Source organism: Mauremys reevesii, linkage group 7 (assembly GCF_016161935.1).
Source record: "Mauremys reevesii isolate NIE-2019 linkage group 7, ASM1616193v1, whole genome shotgun sequence".
Taxonomy (NCBI): domain Eukaryota; kingdom Metazoa; phylum Chordata; order Testudines; family Geoemydidae; genus Mauremys; species Mauremys reevesii.
Genome location: NC_052629.1, coordinates 84,208,381 through 84,229,597, shown reverse-complemented (window position 1 = coordinate 84,229,597; position 21,217 = coordinate 84,208,381). Strand labels below are relative to the sequence as shown.

Here is a 21,217-nt window from a genome sequence, read left to right as displayed (position 1 = left end):
GAAGGGACATGCCGCTGCTTCCAGGAGCCACTTGAGGTAAGTGCTGCCTGGATCCTGCACCCCTGAGCCTCTTCCCACACCCCAACCCCCTGCCCCAGCCCTAATCCCCCTCCCACCCTCCAAACCCCTCGATCCCACCCTGGAGCACCCTCCTGCACCCCAAACCCCTCATCCCCAGCCAGAGCCTGCACACCTGCCCCAGCCCTGATTCTCCCCTCCCCCCCCGTCCTCTGAACCCCTTGGTCCCAGCCCAGAGCACCCTCCTACAACCCAAACTCCTCATCCCAGAGCCCATACCCCTAGCTGGAGCCCTCACCGCCCAGCACCCCACTCTCTGCCCCAGCCTGGAGCCCCCTCCCTCACCCTGAAGTCCTCATTTCTGGCCTCACCTCGGAGCCCGCACCCCCAACCAGAGCTCTCATCTCCTCCCATACCCCAACCCCAATTTTGTGAGCATTCATGGCCCACCATACAATTTCTATTTCCAGATGTGTCCCTCAGGCCAAAAAGTTTGCTCACCCCTGACTTACTCAGTCTACTCAGGTTTAGCATACAATTCAAGAACAACACTCAATAACTGAGCTTGAGGCAGAAAGAAAGCTGAACCTTCCTAATGTTTCAGCTGGCCTCATGGGAGAGGCTTAGCAGACTAAGGGTACATCTATACTACCCACCGGATTGGTGGGTAGTGTTCGATGTATCGGGGATCGATTTATTGCGTCTCATCTGGATGCGATAAATCGATCCGCTAATCGACACCCGTACTCCTCCTTGGCAGGAGGAGTAAGCGCAGTTGACTCGCCGCCGTGAGGACGGCCAGGTAAGTCGAACTAAGATACTTCAACTTCGCGTAGCTGAAGTTGCGTATCTTAGTTCAAACCCCCCCACTAGTGTAGCCCAGGCCTAAGTGATAACAGAAATCTCTTTCGCAGACATTATACTGCAGACTATTATGTTGCATATGTGCTTACTGCATATCAAGGAATCAGCTGCAATATACTTCTCCCTGGTCCCTGTGCTGCGCAATGCTTCCTGGTAGAAACTCTCAGCTATTCTTGTTCTTTTTGTTTCTATAGGGTGCGATGCAGTGGAGACTGATCTTAGTCTGTCACCTTGTAGTCATAAGTCTGTGCTTGTATTCCAGAATATTTTATGTTCGTCATTAGTTGCAATAAGAGAGATGGTTTTTCTGGTTAGTACAGGGGGTTAGAATAGATGGAGTTGGCCTTGATGATAAGAGCTCACATACTATCTTGCAATTCTGATTCTCAAAATCAACTCCAATGATTAAATCACAGTACGTATTTCTTTCTTGCAGACAGTGGTTGACTGGAAAGAGGCTAGGTTGACTTGGAGCTTCTTTAAACAATCTTTCTTGAAACAGATGCTGACAGAAGGTGAGTATTATGTGCCCTCTTCATGCCTGTCCATGGTTGGAAAGACCTTGGTATTGCTTGTTTGGCTGTCAATTCAATAACAAGAAACCACAGATAACATTTGGTTGAAAAGAATCACAAAAGACTAGTAGTAGTGTGGTTGTGATACTGATACCCGCAATAGGAAAGGAGTTCTCAGCATATTGGTGGCCCAGCCTTATTTTCTGTGCTTTTTCCAGTAGAGCTGGGCAGAATATTTTTGACTACATGAAATTTGTAAGAGTAAGTGTGACTGAATATATGTACGTATACATCCCTACACTATTGTGATAATGTTTGCGCAAGGTATGCCTTATGAGGTATTATTTAAAATGCATAATTTGCTGATCAGTAATATATCAAAATGCATATAGCAACATTATATGTGAAGTTATGAACATAAGCTGAAATCATGACTGAAGTATGGGAAGTGGTTAAACCAGTACCTCGGAGACAAAGGGAAGCTGATTCCTCAGTCGGGTGTCAAGAAGGCTGATGAGCCATTACCTGCTTAGTGGCCTTTCTTTGGTGAGGAAGGGGGTAAAGACAAAAATCTGCATCTTAGCAAAAAAGCATGGAGTTACTCTTCTTCAGTGGATTGCCTGTCACCTTGCTCCCATCTGGAAATGTTTCTCCAAGGAGGAACAGGCCTATAAAAGAAGGGGCAAATGCTCCAAGACACCTTCCTCTCTCTCCCTGTTTGTCTTTGGCACCACACCTAAAAAGGCAAAAGAAAACAGCTGTTGGACTCTGAAGGGTGAGGGGTGTGGTGGTAGTGGTGGTCCTGACCTGAAGAGTTTGGTCAGTAATCTTGTTGGAAGCATGTGGTTAGAAAGTTTTGCTTTGCAACTAGGTTAGTTTCTTAAGTAGAAGCAAGTAAGTATTTTATCTTCTTGTAACCATTCCTGACTTTTATGCCTCATTACTTCTTTGTATCAGAGGGGTAGCCGTGTTAGTCTGGATTATTGGCACCTTATAGACTAACAGACATATTGGAGCATGAGCTTTATAAGAACATAAGAAAGGCCGTACCGGGTCAGACCAAAGGTCCATCTAGCCCAGTATCTGTCTACCGACAGTGGCCAATGCCAGGTGCCCCAGAGGGAGTGAACCTAACAGGCAATGATCAAGTGATCTCTCTCCTGCCATCCATCTCCATCCTCTTGACGAACAGAGGCTAGGGACACCATTCTTACCCATCCTAGCTAATAGCCATTTATGGACTTAGCCACCATGAATTTATCCAGTCCCCTTTTAAACCTTGTTATAGTCCTATACCTATAGCTACATTGTTATAGCTTTCGTGGGTGAATACCCACTTCGTCGGATGCATGTAGTGGAAATTTCCAGAGGCAGGTGTGTATATATATATGCAGGCAAGAATCAGGCTGGAGATAACGAGGTTAGTTCAGTCAGGGAGGATGAGGCCCTCTTCTAGCAGTTGAGGTGTGAACACCAAGGGAGGAGCAACGTCTTTTGTAGTTGGCTAGCCATTCACAGTCTTTGTTTAATCCTGAGCTGATGGTGTCAAATTTGCAGATGAACTGAAGCTCAGCAGTTTCTCTTTGAAGTCTGGTCCTGAAGTTTTTTTGCTGCAGGATGGTTACCTTTAAACCTGTTATTGTGTGTCCAGGGAGACTGAAGTGTTCTCCTACAGGTTTTTGTATATTGCCATTCCTAATATCTGATTTGTGTCCATTTATCCTTTTATGTAGGGACTGTCCAGTTTGGCCGATGTACATAGCAGAGGGGCATTGCTGGCATATGATGGCGTATATTACATTGGTGGATGTGCAGGTGAATGAACCGGTGATGGTGTGGCTGATCTGATTATGTCCTGTGATGGTGTCGCTGGTGTAGATGTGTGTAGAGTTGGCATCGAGGTTTGTTGCATGGATTGGTTCCTGAGTTAGTTACTATGGTGCAGTGTGTAGTTACTGGTGAGAATATGCTTCAGGTTGGCGGGTTGTCTGTGGGCGAGGACTGGCCTGCCACCTAAAGTCTGTGAAAGTGTGGGATCATTGTCCAGGATGCTTTGTAGATCCCTGATGATGCGTTGGAGGGGTTTTAGCTGGGGACTATATGTGATGGCCAGTGGAGTCCTGTTGGTTTCTTTCCTGGGCTTGTCTTGCAGCAGGAAGCTTCTGGGTACACGTCGGGTCTGTTGATCTGTTTCCTTATTTCCTTGTGCGGGTGTCATAGTTTTGAGAATGCTTGGTGAAGATTTTGTAGGTGTTGGTCTCTGTCTGAGGGGTTGGAGCAGATGCGGTTGTACCTCAGTGCTTGGCTGTAGACAACGGATCGTGTGGTGTGTCCGGGATGGAAGCTGGAGGCATGAAGGTAGGCATAGCAGTCAGTGGGTTTTCGGTATAGGGTGGTGTTAACGTGACCATCACTTATTTGCACCGTGGTGTCTAGGAAGTGGACCTCCTGTGTAGATTGGTCCAGGCTGAGGTTGATGGTGGGATGGAAGCTGTTGAAATCGTGGTGGAATTTTTCCAGAGTCTCATTCCCATGGGTCCAGATGATGAAGATGTCCTCAATGTAGCATAGGTAGAGAAGGGGTGTGAGTGGATGAGAGCTGAGGAAGCATTGTTCCAGGTCAGCCATAAAAATATTGGCATATTGTGGGGCCATGCGGGTGCCCATAGTGGTGCCACTGATCTGGAGGTATATATTGTCATCAAATTTGAAATAGCTGTGTGTGAGGATAAAGGCACAGAGCTCAGCAACCAGTTGTGGTGTGGCATCATCAGGGATACTGTTCCTGACAGCTTGTATTCCATCGGTATGTGGGATGTTTGTGTAGAGAGCCTCTACATCCATGGTGGCTAGGATGGTGTTTTCTGGAAGGTCACCAATGCATTGTAGTTTCCTCAGGAAATCAGTGGTGTCACGGAGATAGCTGGGAGTGCTGGTGGCATAGTGTTTGAGTAGAGAGTCCACATATCCAGACAGTCCTTCAGTGAGAGTACCAATGCCCAAGATGATGGGGCATCCAGGATTTCCGGGTTTGTGGATCTTGGGTAGTAGATAGAATAACCCTGGTTGGGGCTCTAAGGGCATGTTGATTTGGTCCGGTGCTAGTGTAGGGAGTGTCCTGAATAGATGGTGCAGTTTCTTAGTGTATTCCTCAGTGGGATCTGAGGGAAATGGCCTGTAGAATTTGGTATTGGAGAATTGTCTGGTGGCCTCCTTTTGGTAGTTGGACCTGTTCATGATGACAACAGCACCTCCTTTATCAGCCTCTTTGATTATAATGTCAGGGTGGTTTCTGAGGCTGTGGATGGCATTGTGTTCTGCACGACTTAGGTTATGAGGCAAGCGATGTTGTTTTTCCACAATTTCTGCCTGTGCACATCGGCGGAAGCATTCTATGTATAGGTCCAAACTGTCATTTCGACCCTCAGGAGGAGTCCATATGGAGTTCTTCTTGTGCTGTTGGTGGGAGGGTATCTGTGTATCAATGCACTGTTCAGTGTTATCTTGAAAGTATTCTTTAATGAACATGAGTTTGGCCATCAGTTGTAGCTGATATTTGCCCACTCCACATTTTGTCTTTTTAAAAACAAACACACAGAAAACCCAGATGCTTTATGTAAGAAAATAAACTCAACAAATCATGAAGATTGGCTTGTATGGAACAGAATCAATTTAAGGATTATTTTCTCACACACTCTTAAATGTTGCATCTTAACAGTGTTCACAAATTAAGTGTCGATATGAGATTTGAGGATGTGTATGCCACAAAGTAAGCCCAGTGTTAGTAGAAGTCAAATTAGCAGACCTTGGGTTTGTTAACCTGGGGCTTACATATTCGTGTAGATGCTCAGACCTTAGGTTAACAAACACTGCATTATACTGGCCCAAGTCCAACTATGCATATCCTAGATTTCCTAGTGCCCTCCGAACATGTGGCTGCTTTCTCCCTTTGTTCATAGTGCAGTATTGATAAACTTGACTGCCTAGAGGACAAAGAAAGTCAGCCTATGGGACTGTGGGATACTTTTGGCAGACTCCCAGAGCACAAGTCCACTGTGGCTGTGTCTACACTGTAAAGCAATGGGGCTTGAAGCCTGGGTCCTGGCTTGACTTAGGCTCGGACCTTCCAGCTTGGTGGGGTCTTTGGACTCTGAGTCTGAGCTCTAGTTTTAGCATGATTGGTGTGTGGATGAAAGGGGAGTTAGGCTTGAGCCTGAGTTTGAACCCTGGGTTTACATTGCAGTGCAGACATACCTTTAGGGTTTTCTGTTGCAGTAGAAATTTAAACATTGAGCAAGTCTGGAACATCATTTACATTGTCCCAGTTTAGGTCACTCTTTATTCATCATTTCCTTGCCTTTTTCCTATTTAAAGTCTCCTGTGTATACAATAATATGAGTGTCCAGCATCTCCTGCACTGAGAAGAGGAAGTAAGTTTTAAAAGATTAATGGATGATTGGAAAATACAGATGCTGGTGATACATACTAATTATATTTTATGGTTAATCTGTAGCTTGAGAAAGCTGGGTCATGTTTGATCCATTTTGGAACTGTTCTGAAAGTTTTATATTAATCACATTGGTGTTGATTTCTGGGATGTGTTAAACATGATAGATTTAATTCAAGAACAGTTAGGTTTCTTTACTGATCAGTGAGGACAAAATGTTCTTAAAGCGTCCGCAGATTTTGCTGTTTCTATTTCTAGCTGTCCAACTCAACACTTTGTGCCTGACTTTCAGAGCTGCTTGCACCTTCAATTGACTTCAATTCATGCCAGACTTACAGTGTAATTAATAGATTTTTTTTTAACCTTTTTCTTTTGGCTTCCTCACAATATTGCCTGCTAGAAGTAGATGAATAAAAAGTGGAAAAGGATATGGGTACTAACATTCATTGTTTGTTAATTTCTTTGTTTTGAATTTACAGGTGAAAGATACGTGATGACGTTTTTGAATGTGCTAAATTTTGGAGACCAGGGTAAGCATGATATTACCAAGTGGTAACAGAGTTATTGGTTTTTGCTTTTACATAAACTTTGAAATTAAGACACCACATTGAAAAAGTATTTTGAAACTTCGGAGATGATCTCAAAGTCTTAATGACTTTGTACTGAAATGATGGGGAAGTGCAATATGTAGACAGAGAAGATGTTGGTAGTTTATGATCAAAGGCTTTAATTTTATGTTTCTCTTGATGAAAATTTTCCCCATAATAATTGAGAAGGCAAGAACATTGTACATTTTGTTAAACTGTCTTTGCTTCCTTTTGAGGCTTTTGCTGCCGTCACTTCTCTCTTTGAATGTGTGCATTTATTGCATTTGATTTTTTTTTTCTGCTTGGTATTCCAAGGCACTAGCAACTGAAATTTACACTAATGCAACAGCATGGATTTTTTTAACACTGTATTTTTCCCAGGGTTGGGAAACTAACTAGGACCATTATTTCATTCATAGGTCATGGTCCTGAAAAGAGTTATGTATGTACTTAATACACTGTGAGTAGTCACATTGTAGTAATGAACAGTAGGTTTTGCAAGATTGGACCCTAGTCAAGTTCTTATTGGAGGTAGAATTGTTAGAGTGCTGTAGAGTGTCATTCTGGTAGCTTATATAAAATTCTTTCATTTGAATGCAAACAAAAAAAGGGCCTTGCATTTTAAGATGGCTATTCCCCTTTTTTTGAGTTATTGAAGTCTAGATCTTGTACCCATTCAGTGAAACAACATTTGTTCTGCGGTGTCTACTGATCTTATCTCAACGAGTTTTTTCCTACAGTCATCCCCTGCTAATTTTAATGTAATTTGAGGGGCATTACACATTTGTACATAAAGTAAGTTTCACTCAAACTTGTCTTTCTGTCCAAAAATGAGATTTGCAATTCCAGCGGCTTATTGTTATCAATATGTTTAGGTCCAAAATCCTTATGGATAGGAATACTGCTTCTTTTAAAAGTGCTCTACTCTATATTGTGAGACAAAGTGCTGTTTTATTTATGACCATTCATCAGAAATGCTAGCTCAAAAGGAGTTTGTATGCACATAACTCTAAGATCTAGAACTAGGAAGCTGAAAATAAAGTATTTCATAAAATTTAATATATTGTTTCTCTGGTTTTTGTTTTGTTTAAGGTGTGTATGACATAGTGAATAACCTTGGTTCTCTGGTGGCTAGATTTATCTTTTTGCCAATAGAGGAGAGTTTTTACATTTTCTTTGCTAAGGTGCTGGAAAGAGGGACGGATGTAAAGCTACAGAAACAAGTAGGTTGAGTGTAATTCTAAATTAGTAAACATCTGCTATAGAACTGTGCTTTAAAATAAGTAAAGAACTAATCATAAAAATCTACTAGCGCCTAAAGGGAGTAAGTATTTCCTTTAATATTTAGGGGAAGGGATAGGGTGGGAAAGTCATTGCAAAAGTGTGTTCCTCAAAGATGGTAGAAGTAAGAACACAGACATCCGCACTGTCTAATTTCTTAATTCATTTTGGTTAATTAGGGTGCCAAATCTAATCTCAAGTTTTTTTGGAGGATTAGAGTTGTAAAAAGAAGTGAAATAGAAAATAAAGAAGGATTGGGGAGAGGTGAAAGAGTATTAAAATAAACCAACTGGTAAAATGCTAATAGGTCATCCCATCTCAAAAAAGATATATTAGAATTTTTGGAAAAGTTACAGAGGAGGGCAACAAAAATGATTATGGGTATGGAACAGCTTCCATGTGAGGAGAGATTAAAAAGACTGGGACTCTTCATCTTAGAAAAGAGATGGGGGTGGCGGGTGGGGGCGACGAATGTGACAGAGGTCTATAAAATCACAAATGGAGAAAGTGAATAAGGAAGTGTTATTTACCTCTTCATTTACCACAAGAACTAGGGGTCACCCGATGAAATTAATAGGCAGCAGGTTTAAAACACAAGTATTTCTTCACACAATGCTCAATCAAACTGTTAAACTCATTGCCAGGGGATGTTGTGAAGGCCAAAAGTATAACTGGGCCCAAAAAATAATTAGGTCCATCAATGGCTATTATGGTCAGGAATGCCAACCCTATGCTTCTAGGTGTTTCAGAAGCTGGCACTGGATGAAGGGGATGGATCATTCAATTATTGCCCTGCTCTGTTCATTCCCTCTTAAGCATCTGGCACTGGCCATTATGGGAAGACAGGATACGGGGATAGATGGACCATTGGTCTGGCCCAGAATGGCCACTCTTACATCCTTAAGTAAAAATGAATAAAGGGAACAAAACTCCATAGTATGGTATTTTCCAGAATCTTAGCTTCAATGTTAATATACTGCGAAATAGTTTTACATAAACCTCACTCAACTCACTTGCACACACACCATTCAGGTTGTCTTATTCTAGGTTAACTGAGAAAAATGCTCCTAGTTACTTTGTGCAATGCTTTGAAAATACATGGAACTCAACAAGTACTATGTAGTCGTATTGCCACTTAACTACACTAAAAAATAGGTTTTTTTCCAGCTTTGAAGAGAGAATAATCAGATGAGACTGTAACTGAGCTTTTTGAGATTATGAAGTGCATAGTAAAAACTGCCTTGTACTGCCTTTTCATGGTGGTAAATAACAATAGAACAAGGGAAGTGAATTATAGATGCAAGTCTATGTAAGGAATACTTCATAAAACATAAAGTTCAGCCTCTGGAATTTACAAATAATATAATTGGCTATTTTATTTTCAGTAGTACTTGTTGGTACACATGATAAAACAGGGTTAATAAAATCTCTTGCTTCAGGGCATTGTTTGATTGGTGCACGGGGTAACGTATATTTTCTCATGTTCATGTTGTATAATTGGCCAAGTGCCTTATAAATTTTCACATTTCTGTCACCTATCTAGTATAGGCCGCTGCTATGGAAGGGACACTAGAGTTAACAGACTGTTCTGGTATGCAAATACTGTGTTCCTGCACAGCAGTAAAAATTCAGCCTCTGCCACTCAATCACTGTGGCCTTGGGGAAAATACGTTGCCATTCTCAGTTTACCACTGCTTCAGTGAGGCATAATGTAGTGGACAGAGCTTTGAACATATAAAACGCTAGGTAAATGACCAGTATGTTAACTGCCTGTACTGGGCTATCTTGATTATCACTGCAAAAGTTTTTTTGTTTTTTTTTCCCCTTACTTAATTGGCCTCTTAGAGTTGGTAGGGCAACTCCCACCTTTTCATGCTCTCTGTATGTATATATATCTCCTCAATATATGTTCCATTCCATGAATCCGAAGAAGTGAGCTGTAACCCATGAAAGCTTATGCTCAAATAAATTTGTTAGTCTCTAAGGTGCCACAAGTACTCCTGTTCTTTTTGTGGATACAGACTAACACGGCTGCTACTCTGAAATATGTTAAGATTGAAAGTGAATATGTTTGTACACAAAATGTATAAGGATAACTCAAAACTTAATGAAAACTTTACGATCTCTCTAAAGCAATAGAAAAATGCTGTTCTTTTTTAAAGTAATTCTTTGTGAAAATGTCCATCAAAATAAACTGCAGAATTCTGTAGCTTCTGATTCATGTAGATCATGAAATTCTTTTCCCAGGATGATATTGCAATGGCTGCAGCAGTGTTGGAGTCACTGTTAAAACTCGTGCTTCTGGTTGGCCTGAGCATTACAGTTTTTGGCTATGCCTATTCTCAACTGGCTCTGGATATTTATGGAGGTTCAATGCTCAGTTCGGGATCAGGTAACTAGTCACTTTTTGCCAGTTTTAGAAATCTTTCTGAACAGAAGATATCGATTTATTGAGTTATTTTACAAATCACATGTCAGTCAAGAGCAAAATTATTTGATAAGTAGAAAAGCACTTCTATCTGCTTGTACATGAGAAACTGAAGTACTTAAAATCCCGTGGAGTTTCTATATTACTGTCTACAGTATCATGCACTGACCTCACTTTGGATAATCCGCTGCATCTGTTTGTTCAGTTATGCACACCTAATTTCAGAATTTAATGGCACTAGGGAACCAACTTTCCAGGTAGCTGTTGAGAACTGCCATGGAAGATAGACCATTGCTTAGAAGCACCGTGTAATTACATTTGGCTCTAGACACATTTGAAGCTAATAATTTGTAGGGTTCTATTTTATTCTTTTTGCAGGGTAATCCTTTGGGAGGGGGGCATTCCATATGTGGCATTTTCAGATTTATGTAGCAATTGGTATATTTATAATGATATCTTTAAGAGAATGGTGTTACAGATGCATTTTATATACAATTTTGTCTGTGTGCAGTTCATCAGTGCAGCTATAAATTTCCATTATAACCTATTGTTGTGGGTTTTGATCTCCTTCATTTCAAATCACATTTGACAGGGATTTAGAGCCAAATTCCTCCCTTGTGCATATATATCCAGCTCCTATGGAGGCCTGTAGGTTAGTTTGTCTATTTGAGTCCAATAATTTGGTTTTTAGTATTCAAGCTCTTTATATATAAGTAGTTATCTTCAGTTTTAATCTGCTGGAGAGTTTAATTAGTGATCACATAATTTTTTTCAAGATTTCCCATTGTTGAAAGTTACTTTCAAAGATATTGTGTGTTTGGTTATTCCATAATGCAGTATTACCAGCCCCAAGAGATTAAGTCCTTAAATCAGTCCTCCCCAATCCCAACAAAAAAGATATTGTGTGTTCTTTTTATTGGTTTTCAAGCTTCTGAATCTGTAGGGTCATGTTCTTAAACCTTTCTTTGTAATTATGAGGGCTACAAATGTACTTATTTTTAAACATGGAAAGCTGAGATGCTTGCTTAATTACATGATTCCAGTAGCCAATGGTTGAAGAAAACGCCAAGTATCCTGAAACTCATGATAAAAATACCAGAGTTGTTAACAATACAAAGAGGGGTGTGTTTGTCTTGTGTGTGTGGCATTTTTTTTATTTTAATTTTTTTTAAGACTAGCAAAAACATTTGTTTAAAAACTGCTTCTGTACTGAGCATACCATTATTTGTAAATCTATAAAATTATGATTCAGGTCTGTGGCTATCATAAGTATTATTCAAAGCTGTTAGATTAGTCAAAACAGTAATCACTGTCTCAGTAGTAATCACTGAGGGTGATTTGGGTTTAAAATTGATCCTTTGGTGGTTTAACACTGTCAGTGCAGCTTTAAAGGGTAAAACGTACAACTGGAAAATAATTTCTATAGGCTGTTGACCTCTCTTCCTAGCCCTGGAAGAATTGACATTACCCCTAGAGACTGGTACAGGTCCTTTTTCTCCTGTCTTTCTTCTACCTAACACAAAATCAACACATCAATTGTCCCTGCCCCTAATCTGGGATCTGCTGCAGGAGCCTATGCATTCCCTACGTATTAGCAATCTATTGGCCACTTGCCTGAGAGTCACCCTGCTCCAGTGCCTGATATAGGTGCCAACCTGCTTCCTGTAACTTTCCTTCCCCCACCATACCCATGAGTTTACTGCCAGGGCCTCTCCACTCCTGGCAGGTCTCTTCCCAACTGAGCTACTTGCTAGGTTTTATAATTGCCTGATCCCTAGCTGATCTCTCTCAGTTGGGAAGTAGCTGATCTGTCAGTTGAGGCTGGGCGCAATTCCAATTAAAAGGTAGCCATCCTGAGACATTTCACTTCAATATGGAGACACTGACAGTGCCACAATGGGATATTAATATTCTGACTGACAAATGCTTATGTCTTTAATACTGAAAAATTACAAGGAAAATGGAAAGCCTTATAAGGCAATTTATTACATGGAATATATAGGAGCTTTATAGTGTGAAACGTTGTCCTTGGAATACCACTAATTGAATAACAGGGAGAAAGTTGCAATTACCTTATTCAATTTCAAGATAATTAATTTGAGAGACATTGTAGCTCCATGAAGAACCTTGTTACTTTTATCTTTAAGGAGATTGGTCGGACACAGGCTTGTGACAATTGCTGTTGCTTCTGTTGTCCCTTAATCTGAAATTTGATAGTATGGTGCAAAATGTAGTCAAAGAGGAATGAGCAATAAATATAAGCACTTAAATATTATCACCTGTTCCTCAAGAACTTTGGGCTCTTGACAGGTTAAGATGCATGTCTGGAAGCCCGCATTGGTTTTTATGAAGAATTTTTAGCAATAAAGAAACATGACTTGCATCAGTTGTCAATACATCTGTTCTGAGTACGTGTTTTATCACTAATCCACTTAGATTTTTATTAATCTCAGGAAAATGAAAAGTCTGAAAGTGGGTGGTTATAGAATAGCAGCAGTTAGCCCTCTTTATCAAGAGAGCATTTTCTATCCCCTTGCTTGCATCACATTTAGCGTCAGTTAAGGGGAAATGAAAAAGGGCCCAATCTATCAAACATTAACTGTACTTAAGGTATTAGCCTCTTCACTTCAGGAGGACTACTCATGTGCATTAAGTCACTCTCAAGTATATTCACAGGATTGGGTCCTATGAAAGTGAATTCTTAAATGTGACACACGGGCATTTGTTTCTACCCTGATTTTCCTTGAGTATTTTATTTCATTTCCCTTTTTTCTCATGTGCTTGTAGCCTGACTTTGATTGCCTTTATGTGCATCTTCATAGAGTTGAAGACTTTCTCTTCACCTCAAAGAAATGTGTTGTACCGTGGCTGCTCAGGAAATTACTCCTCAGAACTGAGATAGAGGGAGAGTGCACAATGTAATAACCGTGATCAATTAAGTCCGTTTTTGGGAGACGAGTTCATTTGTCAGCATTAATTTTTTGCTACCAGAACAAACTGAAATGGTAGCTGCCATTTTGTAATTTTCTCACCTTTACAAGTTCACATGGGAATCTTTTAAAGGACAGTAAACCAATTTCCAAAACTGGTGCAGAATTTTTAACTCATTTATAGATTACCTATGTCCCATTAAAAATATTAATGTAACTCCCAGTTTAGCACAATTGCTATCTGTTTCCTATGACAATATATCCTGGCTGGAGTGTGTATATATTCTCACTTGCTTCCAGCTCTTGAGGATTGGCCTCAGACTTATTCCTCAAGTCCTCTACAATACACAATGCTGGATTCTTTATTAAAGAAATCTCAACTATTACAATATCCTTTTGGCTATGGGGAAAAAAAGATCTGAGCTACAAGTGGTGTCCTTGGCTTTTTGGTTAGTCTACTCATTGTCTTATAGTGGTATTGATAGGAACATGCCTGTGTAATTTAGATTACAGATTGAATTTGAAAGTAGCTGTAATGGTAAAATCATCATTGAAAACATTTGAAGGATTGATCTTTGAGTACCAGTAGATAAGAGAAGTATATACATGAGCCTTCATTATAGGAATATTGGTTCATTTATTGTTTTACTGTTTTTTAGGTCCCAGTCTCCTGCGCTGCTATTCTTTATATGTCCTGCTTCTTGCTGTCAATGGAGTAACAGAATGTTTTACATTTGCTTCTATGTGCAAAGAGGAGGTAGACAGGTAGGCAAGAAGGCTTGTGGATCCATTAATAGCCCCTAAAGTGTTCCTGAAAAACAAATTTACTGCAGGTCGACTCTGTCAGTCTACAGTGCATCTGTACCTAGAGGGGGAGGGATTGCGGGGTGGTGGGGGAGGAGAACGACACTTTGGAAATTCAGGTTCCTTTTTACATACTGTTGTTTCACCACTTAAGCTTCAGTTTTGAATTTAACATCTTCAGTGCCAGTTCTAAAGTAGCGATACATTCTTAACTAACATAAATATGGTCAAAATGTTCAGACTCTGGTTCCTAAGATTACACACCTAAATCCATATGTAGGGGGTCCGCTGTCGGGAGAGGGGGCTCTTCGTCCTCCAGGGCGCCTGGGAACCAGGCCGCCTCACTACACCGAGCAAGCAGTTCAGTCCCTAAAGCCCAGGCCCTGGGTTTAGGGCGGGGCAACAAACACAGCAGGTCAAATAGGCTCAGGCCTTTAGGCAGGGCTGGGCAGTAACAGTTCTCGGCCCTGCCCTTAGGTCAGGGCCAGCAGCAAACACAGCAAGTCAAGTAGGCTCAGGCCTTTAGGCAGGGGTGAGCAAACAGTTCAGTACTTTAGCCCAGGCCCTGGGGCAGGGCGGGGCAGCAACAATAGTCCAGGGGCTCAGACCCTCAGGCAGGGGCTGAGCAAACAGTTCAGTATATAAGCCCAGGCCCTTGGTCAGGGTGGGGCAGCAAACAATAGTTCAGTATATTAAGCCCAGGCTCCTAGGCCTGAGTGTCGGGGCGAGGGGGAGACTGCCACCCATGAGTGGGGTGGCGGGGACGCAGGCCCACCCACTCCTCTGTGTCACAGCCTGCTGCTGTGTCAGTGGGGATCCTGGCCGCAACACACTGACATTAGCTCTGGCAGTGTTGCAGCCAGACTGGGGTTGGCTACCCCCGGGCTACTTCCACTCTCCCCCTCACCGAGTACCTGAGTCATCGTGGTGTCAGCGCAGGGGTCAACCACCATCGGCTCCTCAAGGTGAGTGTCCCCGGGCGGGTTCAGCAGGTCCTCTGGGTAGGTGGCGAAAGGTAGGTTCGGCTCCTTGTCGGGGTAGCTGGAGCAGGGCGGTCCCGGCCAGTCCTCCTCCGGGCAGCCGGAGCGGGGCAGGCTCGGCTCCTCCTCCGGGCAGCCGGAGCGGGGCAGGCTCGGCCAGGCCTCCTCGGGATAGTGAGCGAGGGGAAAGCTAGGCCGGCCGCTGCCTTCTGCTGCCTCCCCAGCGGGAGCTCGGTCGCAGACGTCCGGTCCCTCTGACGGCTGGTGCCTTATTGAGCTCGGAGGGCCTGCCTTTATACTTCCAGGTCGGCGCTTGACCCGTTGTGGAGTGGGCTCAGAGCTCCATAGCTCCGCCCAGTCCAGCCTTCTGCTGGGCTCTTCATCCTCCGGGGCGCCTGGGAACCAGGCCGCCTCCCTACACCATATATAGGTGTTTCAGTAAGTAACTTGATTTATGCTTTGCAGTCAGCATCCACTCCTCCCTTTGAGGTTTAGCAGTCTAAATATAGATTAGATGGATAATCTTGGGCATGTATAAGTTTGAACGTTATATACACAGAATACATATCTGGTCAAAGTATGAAATGGAAGAAAATAATGGGGGGGAAAAAATCCTAAACCTTAGTTTCCATATGTGTGCACATTGAGTAGTTTTAAAAATAACTTTCCATAATAGCAATATTTTTTATTATAAAGTATACTGCTTTAGTAATACATCTCATTTAAAAATTTCAGTTATAAAAATATTCCATCTCAAGTATTTTTCTGAATGAATGAAATTCCTGTTTATATCTTCCCCATATTTCCTTGACTATTTTAATTGATAATTATTTCCTATTTTTCTGAAATCTGTGCTGATGTGTAGCAGAGGCTGCTTTTGTTGACAGGGAGAAGGGTTGATGCATAATGCTTATGACTACCAGCTTTGGTCACTGTTAAGTGGCGCTACAAACATTTTTTTGGTTCCAAACTTTTTCAAGGAGAGGGTTTGACTGTACAAAATTTGCCAATCTCAATTATAGATTTGACGCTCCTGTAAAGAAAAAAATATAAGCGCTAAATACTGTATTGTACAGCATGTCTTATTACCTTATTAATTCTAGGCAAGTGAACAGAAATATTTGCCAGCACAGAAGACTGTGTATTCGGCAGTATATCAATTAATTAGGTGCAGGGATTTTACGATACATCATGAAATAGCTGTCTTATTAAATAATATACATAAGACTCATTAAACTTCAAGTTTTTTTTCAAACTTTTGACAAAGAACTCTTTCATGGAAAAACCTAGTTCCCTCCCCTCCCCCCTCCCCCCAATTTCCCTAATTCTGTGGCATATTGGTGAGTTTTAAAAAGTGAAATGGTTATCAATATAAGAGGACTGTCAAAATAGTGCAATACTATAAGAATATTAATGAGACTATTTTTGGATTGGCAAACATCCTGGCTTGAGGAAATAAGTTTGTGTCTCATGTGACTTGGCACAGAGAGAATCTTCACATTATATTTTAAACATATATACTGTTTTGACCAAAGTCTTTATTAAATTAATTATCAGACTTTACAGGTTTGAATGTCTGAGCCACTGATCCATTTTAAATGTCAATTTAATTAAAAGTTTAATTTTCCAACTGTGAACTTTTAATTTCACTTCATCAAAATAATCCCCAAAATTGAAATTTTAAAATTAGCTTTAAAATCTAATATCAACTAACTTTTAACACGTTGGGATAATTGCCTGCTTTAGTGAGACTGTATGCCTATCATGTCTTTTTGGCAATCTAGGCATCTTACTGAGATGTCAAATTTCAAACTGAATTTCACTGCTGAGCATCAAGAGCAGAACAATAAAAATATGGCAGCATACACTGCATTTTAACCACAACCTTATGGCAGAATAATTGCTGTTACACTATAATAATTTTATGTTGATTTGCAAAAGTGCTATCTTAATTGCATCTCATTTTAAATCTGCAGTTTTTGTCAGATGTACAATATGCATTTTAAGGCTGCTGATTTGTGATCTGTGCTTAATTGGGGAATACAACAGCTGCAGAATGCTCATCTAATGGAAGACAGCAGGACTTGTCATTATCAGCTGTACCAATGCTGTCTTTAAGTTATTCACTCTAGTCTTTTAGACTAGGGCTGTAATGTTGAATTAATCCCTATTTTCATGAGTTAGTTATTAGTTCACATCTATTTTAGCTGTCTTTATGGATGTGACTTTGTGAACTAATGAACTTGTTGCAATTCAGGATGATCATGTATCAACTGGATATTTTTCTATGGATACTATAAAGAAATAGAAGTTGGATCAAGTGAAGTGAATTTTCATCTAAGTTTCTGTTGGGGTAAAATGGTTGGTATAGCTCTCTGCACACTAATTGCACGTATACTTCATGTTGGAGTAACCACATGTCCAGCAATCTGGGAGACTGTTCCAATGCATGCGTGCTTGCTGAAAATTAGCAGATGTTACACACCTGCAGAGAGTGGTGTGTGTGTGTGTGTGTGTGTGTGTGTGTAACATCACTACTGCACTTTAGTTCAAATTAAAATAGATTAATATTGCTTGCCAAAAAATGTTTTTATTTAGACTATAGCCCTTTCCCAATATTGGCTATTTTAAAAAACGATGTTGTCTCAGAAATTAAGTAGGCTATAACTATCCACTTAATATATTAAGTTTTAATGACCACCTGGCTTTGATTTTTTTAAGCCAGAATCTTGTTCTGTTAAGAGGTGGGCTTCATATCCCAACTTCCTTCACCCTCTCTGTTTATAAAAGCTAACACACTGCTGGCCTTGCTAAAACTAGCAACAGCCCTTTATTCAGCAGTGTGCAACAACTCCCTGTTACAAGACTTTTCCACTCTTGCTTTTCATACACAGAGAGAGATTTTAAACTGAACCAGCTGACTTGTGTGATCTTTTCAAAGTGCTGATTTGTAAGTGAAGTAAAATTTTTAACCAAGGTTTGCAGAAGTTTATGAATGTGCCATCTTATTTAAGAATTTTGAATATATGATAGAAATCTTCAGATTTTGCAAGCTTAATTAGTCTGTCAAATCTGGTAAGAGAAATCAGAAATGTATGGTTCACTGTTAAAAATAAACATCTCACACTTAATGTGGCTCTTTCTTTGTTTTCCTCCACTCCTTTCAATAAGCCTTCTTTATTAGCACATCTTAATTTGATCCCTACTCTACTGTTTATGTTCAAAATTAACCATAATTTGATTTCTTCTTTTAGGGGAAAAAATTGTGGGACTCTTGCTGACGTAGGTGTTAATGGATAAATATTTTCACTGCATACATTGCTTAACTTGTTTCTCTTTTTTCCTTTAGATTCAATTTTGTTATGCTGGCCTTGTCCTTCACATTCTTGTGCGTCTCTTATTTCTTGACTCAGTGGCAAGGCAGTGTAGGCTTTATCCTTGCAAACTGCTTCAATATGAGTATTCGAATAGCACACAGCATTCACTACATCTACAATTACTTCAAAGAGAGCTCTTACAGACCTTTGAAAGGGCTGCTACTCTCGCCATCACTAATTTTTGTTTATATTATAAGTGGAGTAGTCACTGTTTTTTCAGAGGTGAGTGTGTTTTTCAGATTTCACTATCATGTAAAAGTCTGCTCATATCAAGTAATTAGAAAATATAATTAGCTTTTTCATTATCAGAATCTCACTAAAGGGCATGCAAGTAGATTATGAGCATAGGCTAATAAAATGTTATTACAGTTTTGCAAGGCTGATTATATTGTTTATATGTATATGAGACAAAGGTGCATGATGATAAATGCAGTTTATCACATGGGTATTTCCATACATTGTGGAGTGAGTGTGTGTGTGTGTATGTACAGAATATCTATCAATGCCACATGGCCGGGGTCTGATAGATTAATGAATGATGCTGTTTTTTACCATAGCATCTGTTTTCTGCCTACTAATCAGTCTTCATGGATCTTATTTCAATATCTCCAATCTCCCAACAGCTTCAAACAGCAATCAATAAAAAAACAACTTGCCACAAAAATGTTCCCTCTTTTTTCCACTGCCCCCCTGGCATCCCCTCCCCAGTATGTGGTATTCCTCCCCCATTCACACCTACCTAGTGTAGAAGATGGGAAAGGTTCAGTCTTGCACCAGCTGCCGATTTTCTGTGGTAACGATTACATGAATTAAGTCAAATATCCCATGGCTCTGAGGGGTAGAAACTAGAGATTGTATTGGAAAGGGAGATTCTTCTTCAAGTGCTTGCTCATGTCGATTCCTCTCTACGTGTGTGTGCACTCATGTGCATAGTCGTCAGAGATTTTTGCCGACCAGAGGGTTGGCTGTGGTGCCCCCTTGAGTGCCGCGCTCATGCGTTGGTATATCAGGCACCGCCAGCCCTGCACCCTTCTCAGTTCTTTCTTACTGCCCTTGACGGTTGGAGCACCTTGTCTTGCATAGCAAGAGCGTTAGCAGTTCTCAACAGCCCATTGTTATTCCCTTTCTATATAGTTTGTAGGTACGTTTTAAGTAAGTGTTAGTTTAGTGGTTACAGTCCTGGCTGGAACTTTACCCTGGAGCTGTGTGCGTTGTGCAACAGGCTGATGCCTCTCAGTGATCCTCCCAGCAGCTCTTTGAAGTGCTTGGGGGAATCCCATATAAAGAGTAAGTGCAGGATTTGCAAAATCTTTCATCCCAGAACCCAAAAGGACGTTCGTCTTTTAAACATAGGTGGATATATGGTTGTAGAAATGAAGGAATGATGTGTAGCCTTAATCTCAATGCATAACAAGAAAATAGTTTTCCTAGGTATATCAATTAACTTCATGTGTGCATACTGAATGATATATTATGGCATATAACTTCTACAATGATCAGATATATACCAAATGCTTATTTATTTTCATAGAAATTGTATTATAAAAATATTAATATGGCCAATATTAGCTATAATATTTTGTTGGTTCAAATTATGCTAGCCAAATCTATCTGACTGCCTTGCCTGAGACTGGCAGCCTGATGACCACCTCAGTAGTACCGGTATTGTGGTCAAGAGAAGTATTAGTCTACTTGACATTGATGCAGAGCATCCACCTCTCTACCAGTAATCTTTCTACAACTGCTTGCTTACTTTTTCTTTGTAGATATTCTTGTGCTGTGATAAAGGCTGGCTGGCAAGGCTGATTCACATCATTGTGGGAGCTCTGTGCTTCGCAGCAACACTTATCACTGTATTCTTCACAGAGACCAAGCTGATTAACTTTGTTAGAACGCAGTTCCTGTCACGATATACCAAGAAAGAAACTTAAAATGATCATGTACGGAATAATTATGTATGTATATGTTTGCTACAAAGGTATATTTTATATATAAAATATGCATAGGATAAGTTTTAATGGCACCTTGTAAGGTTTCTTTAAAAAAAAACAAAAAAAACCCCCAAACTCCCATAGAATATTTTTAACACTGTGTAGCTGAAATGGAAATATTTGGCAACCAGATACTATTTCCATTTTCAAATCATTTAAACTCATAACAGGTTCCAACACAAATTGTACCAACCCTGAGCCAGGTAATTCTCCTTGTCATTCTTATCAAAGCGTTTTCCTTCATAACAGTATTGCCTAACTTTGTGTTTTAGCAGAATGAAATAACTAGGACTTACACTGATGCAAATCTTCCTTTTGGGATGCACCTATTGTTACAAATGGGACTGCCAAGTGTGACAGTGTCAAAGAGTTAGACTTGACCCACTTTTACACAACTATCAAATATTGAACTGGATGAATGACCCTTCAGAGAAAGTGAGGCCACTTAATTATTAAGAAAATATATTTACTTACCAGAGTATTGACTAGTATGCCAAAAATATACTACTTCAGTGTTCACTAAACTACACAATATTGTGTTTTGAAAGGAAGTTCTGCAAATTGTAAGCCCTCTCTGTTCTTTCTCATGGGTGCAAGTCACAGCTGAAATTTCCCAAAGTCCAGAAGCTCAATAGAGTTAAACTTAAATTCTGTAACTTTTTTTATCTCTATTTTTAGTCAATTTATAAATACCAGTGCAAACAAAAATTTAAATAAAAATATTCTCTCATAATTCACATGTGTAAAATATGTCCCAAATGCCTGGATGACCAAAATGGTGTGTGTGTGTGTGTAAGCTTCATTGTTGGATGGAAGCATCTTTTAACTTGCTCAGAAGTTTCTGAATAGTTTCCATGGATAGACTCATATGCGACTTTTTTGTTGTTGGAAACTGGAGGCTTTAGAATTAGATAAATACTAACGAAGCTTAAACAATTAGCTGTACTTCTAAGAACTGGACTCCGAAATTTCAGATTTCATAAATGGCAGGTTTT

At 40.3% G+C, this 21,217-nt stretch overlaps 1 protein-coding gene across 2 annotated transcripts in view; it reads left to right on the top strand.

Annotated features, from left to right (window-relative positions):
- The window catches only part of RFT1 (RFT1 homolog), a 36,399-nt gene extending 16,119 nt beyond the window's left edge, over positions 1–20,280 (top strand). For both annotated transcript variants that reach the window (XM_039482193.1, XM_039482192.1), the window contains 7 exons: positions 1,319–1,397; positions 6,324–6,374; positions 7,524–7,654; positions 9,960–10,104; positions 13,730–13,835; positions 18,204–18,453; positions 19,998–20,280. In XM_039482193.1, the coding sequence (XP_039338127.1) occupies positions 1,319–1,397; positions 6,324–6,374; positions 7,524–7,654; positions 9,960–10,104; positions 13,730–13,835; positions 18,204–18,453; positions 19,998–20,162 (927 nt within the window). In that variant the 3' untranslated portion in view covers positions 20,163–20,280. The remainder of the gene's footprint in view (positions 1–1,318; positions 1,398–6,323; positions 6,375–7,523; positions 7,655–9,959; positions 10,105–13,729; positions 13,836–18,203; positions 18,454–19,997) is intronic.
- Positions 20,281–21,217: the final 937 nt, after the last annotated feature.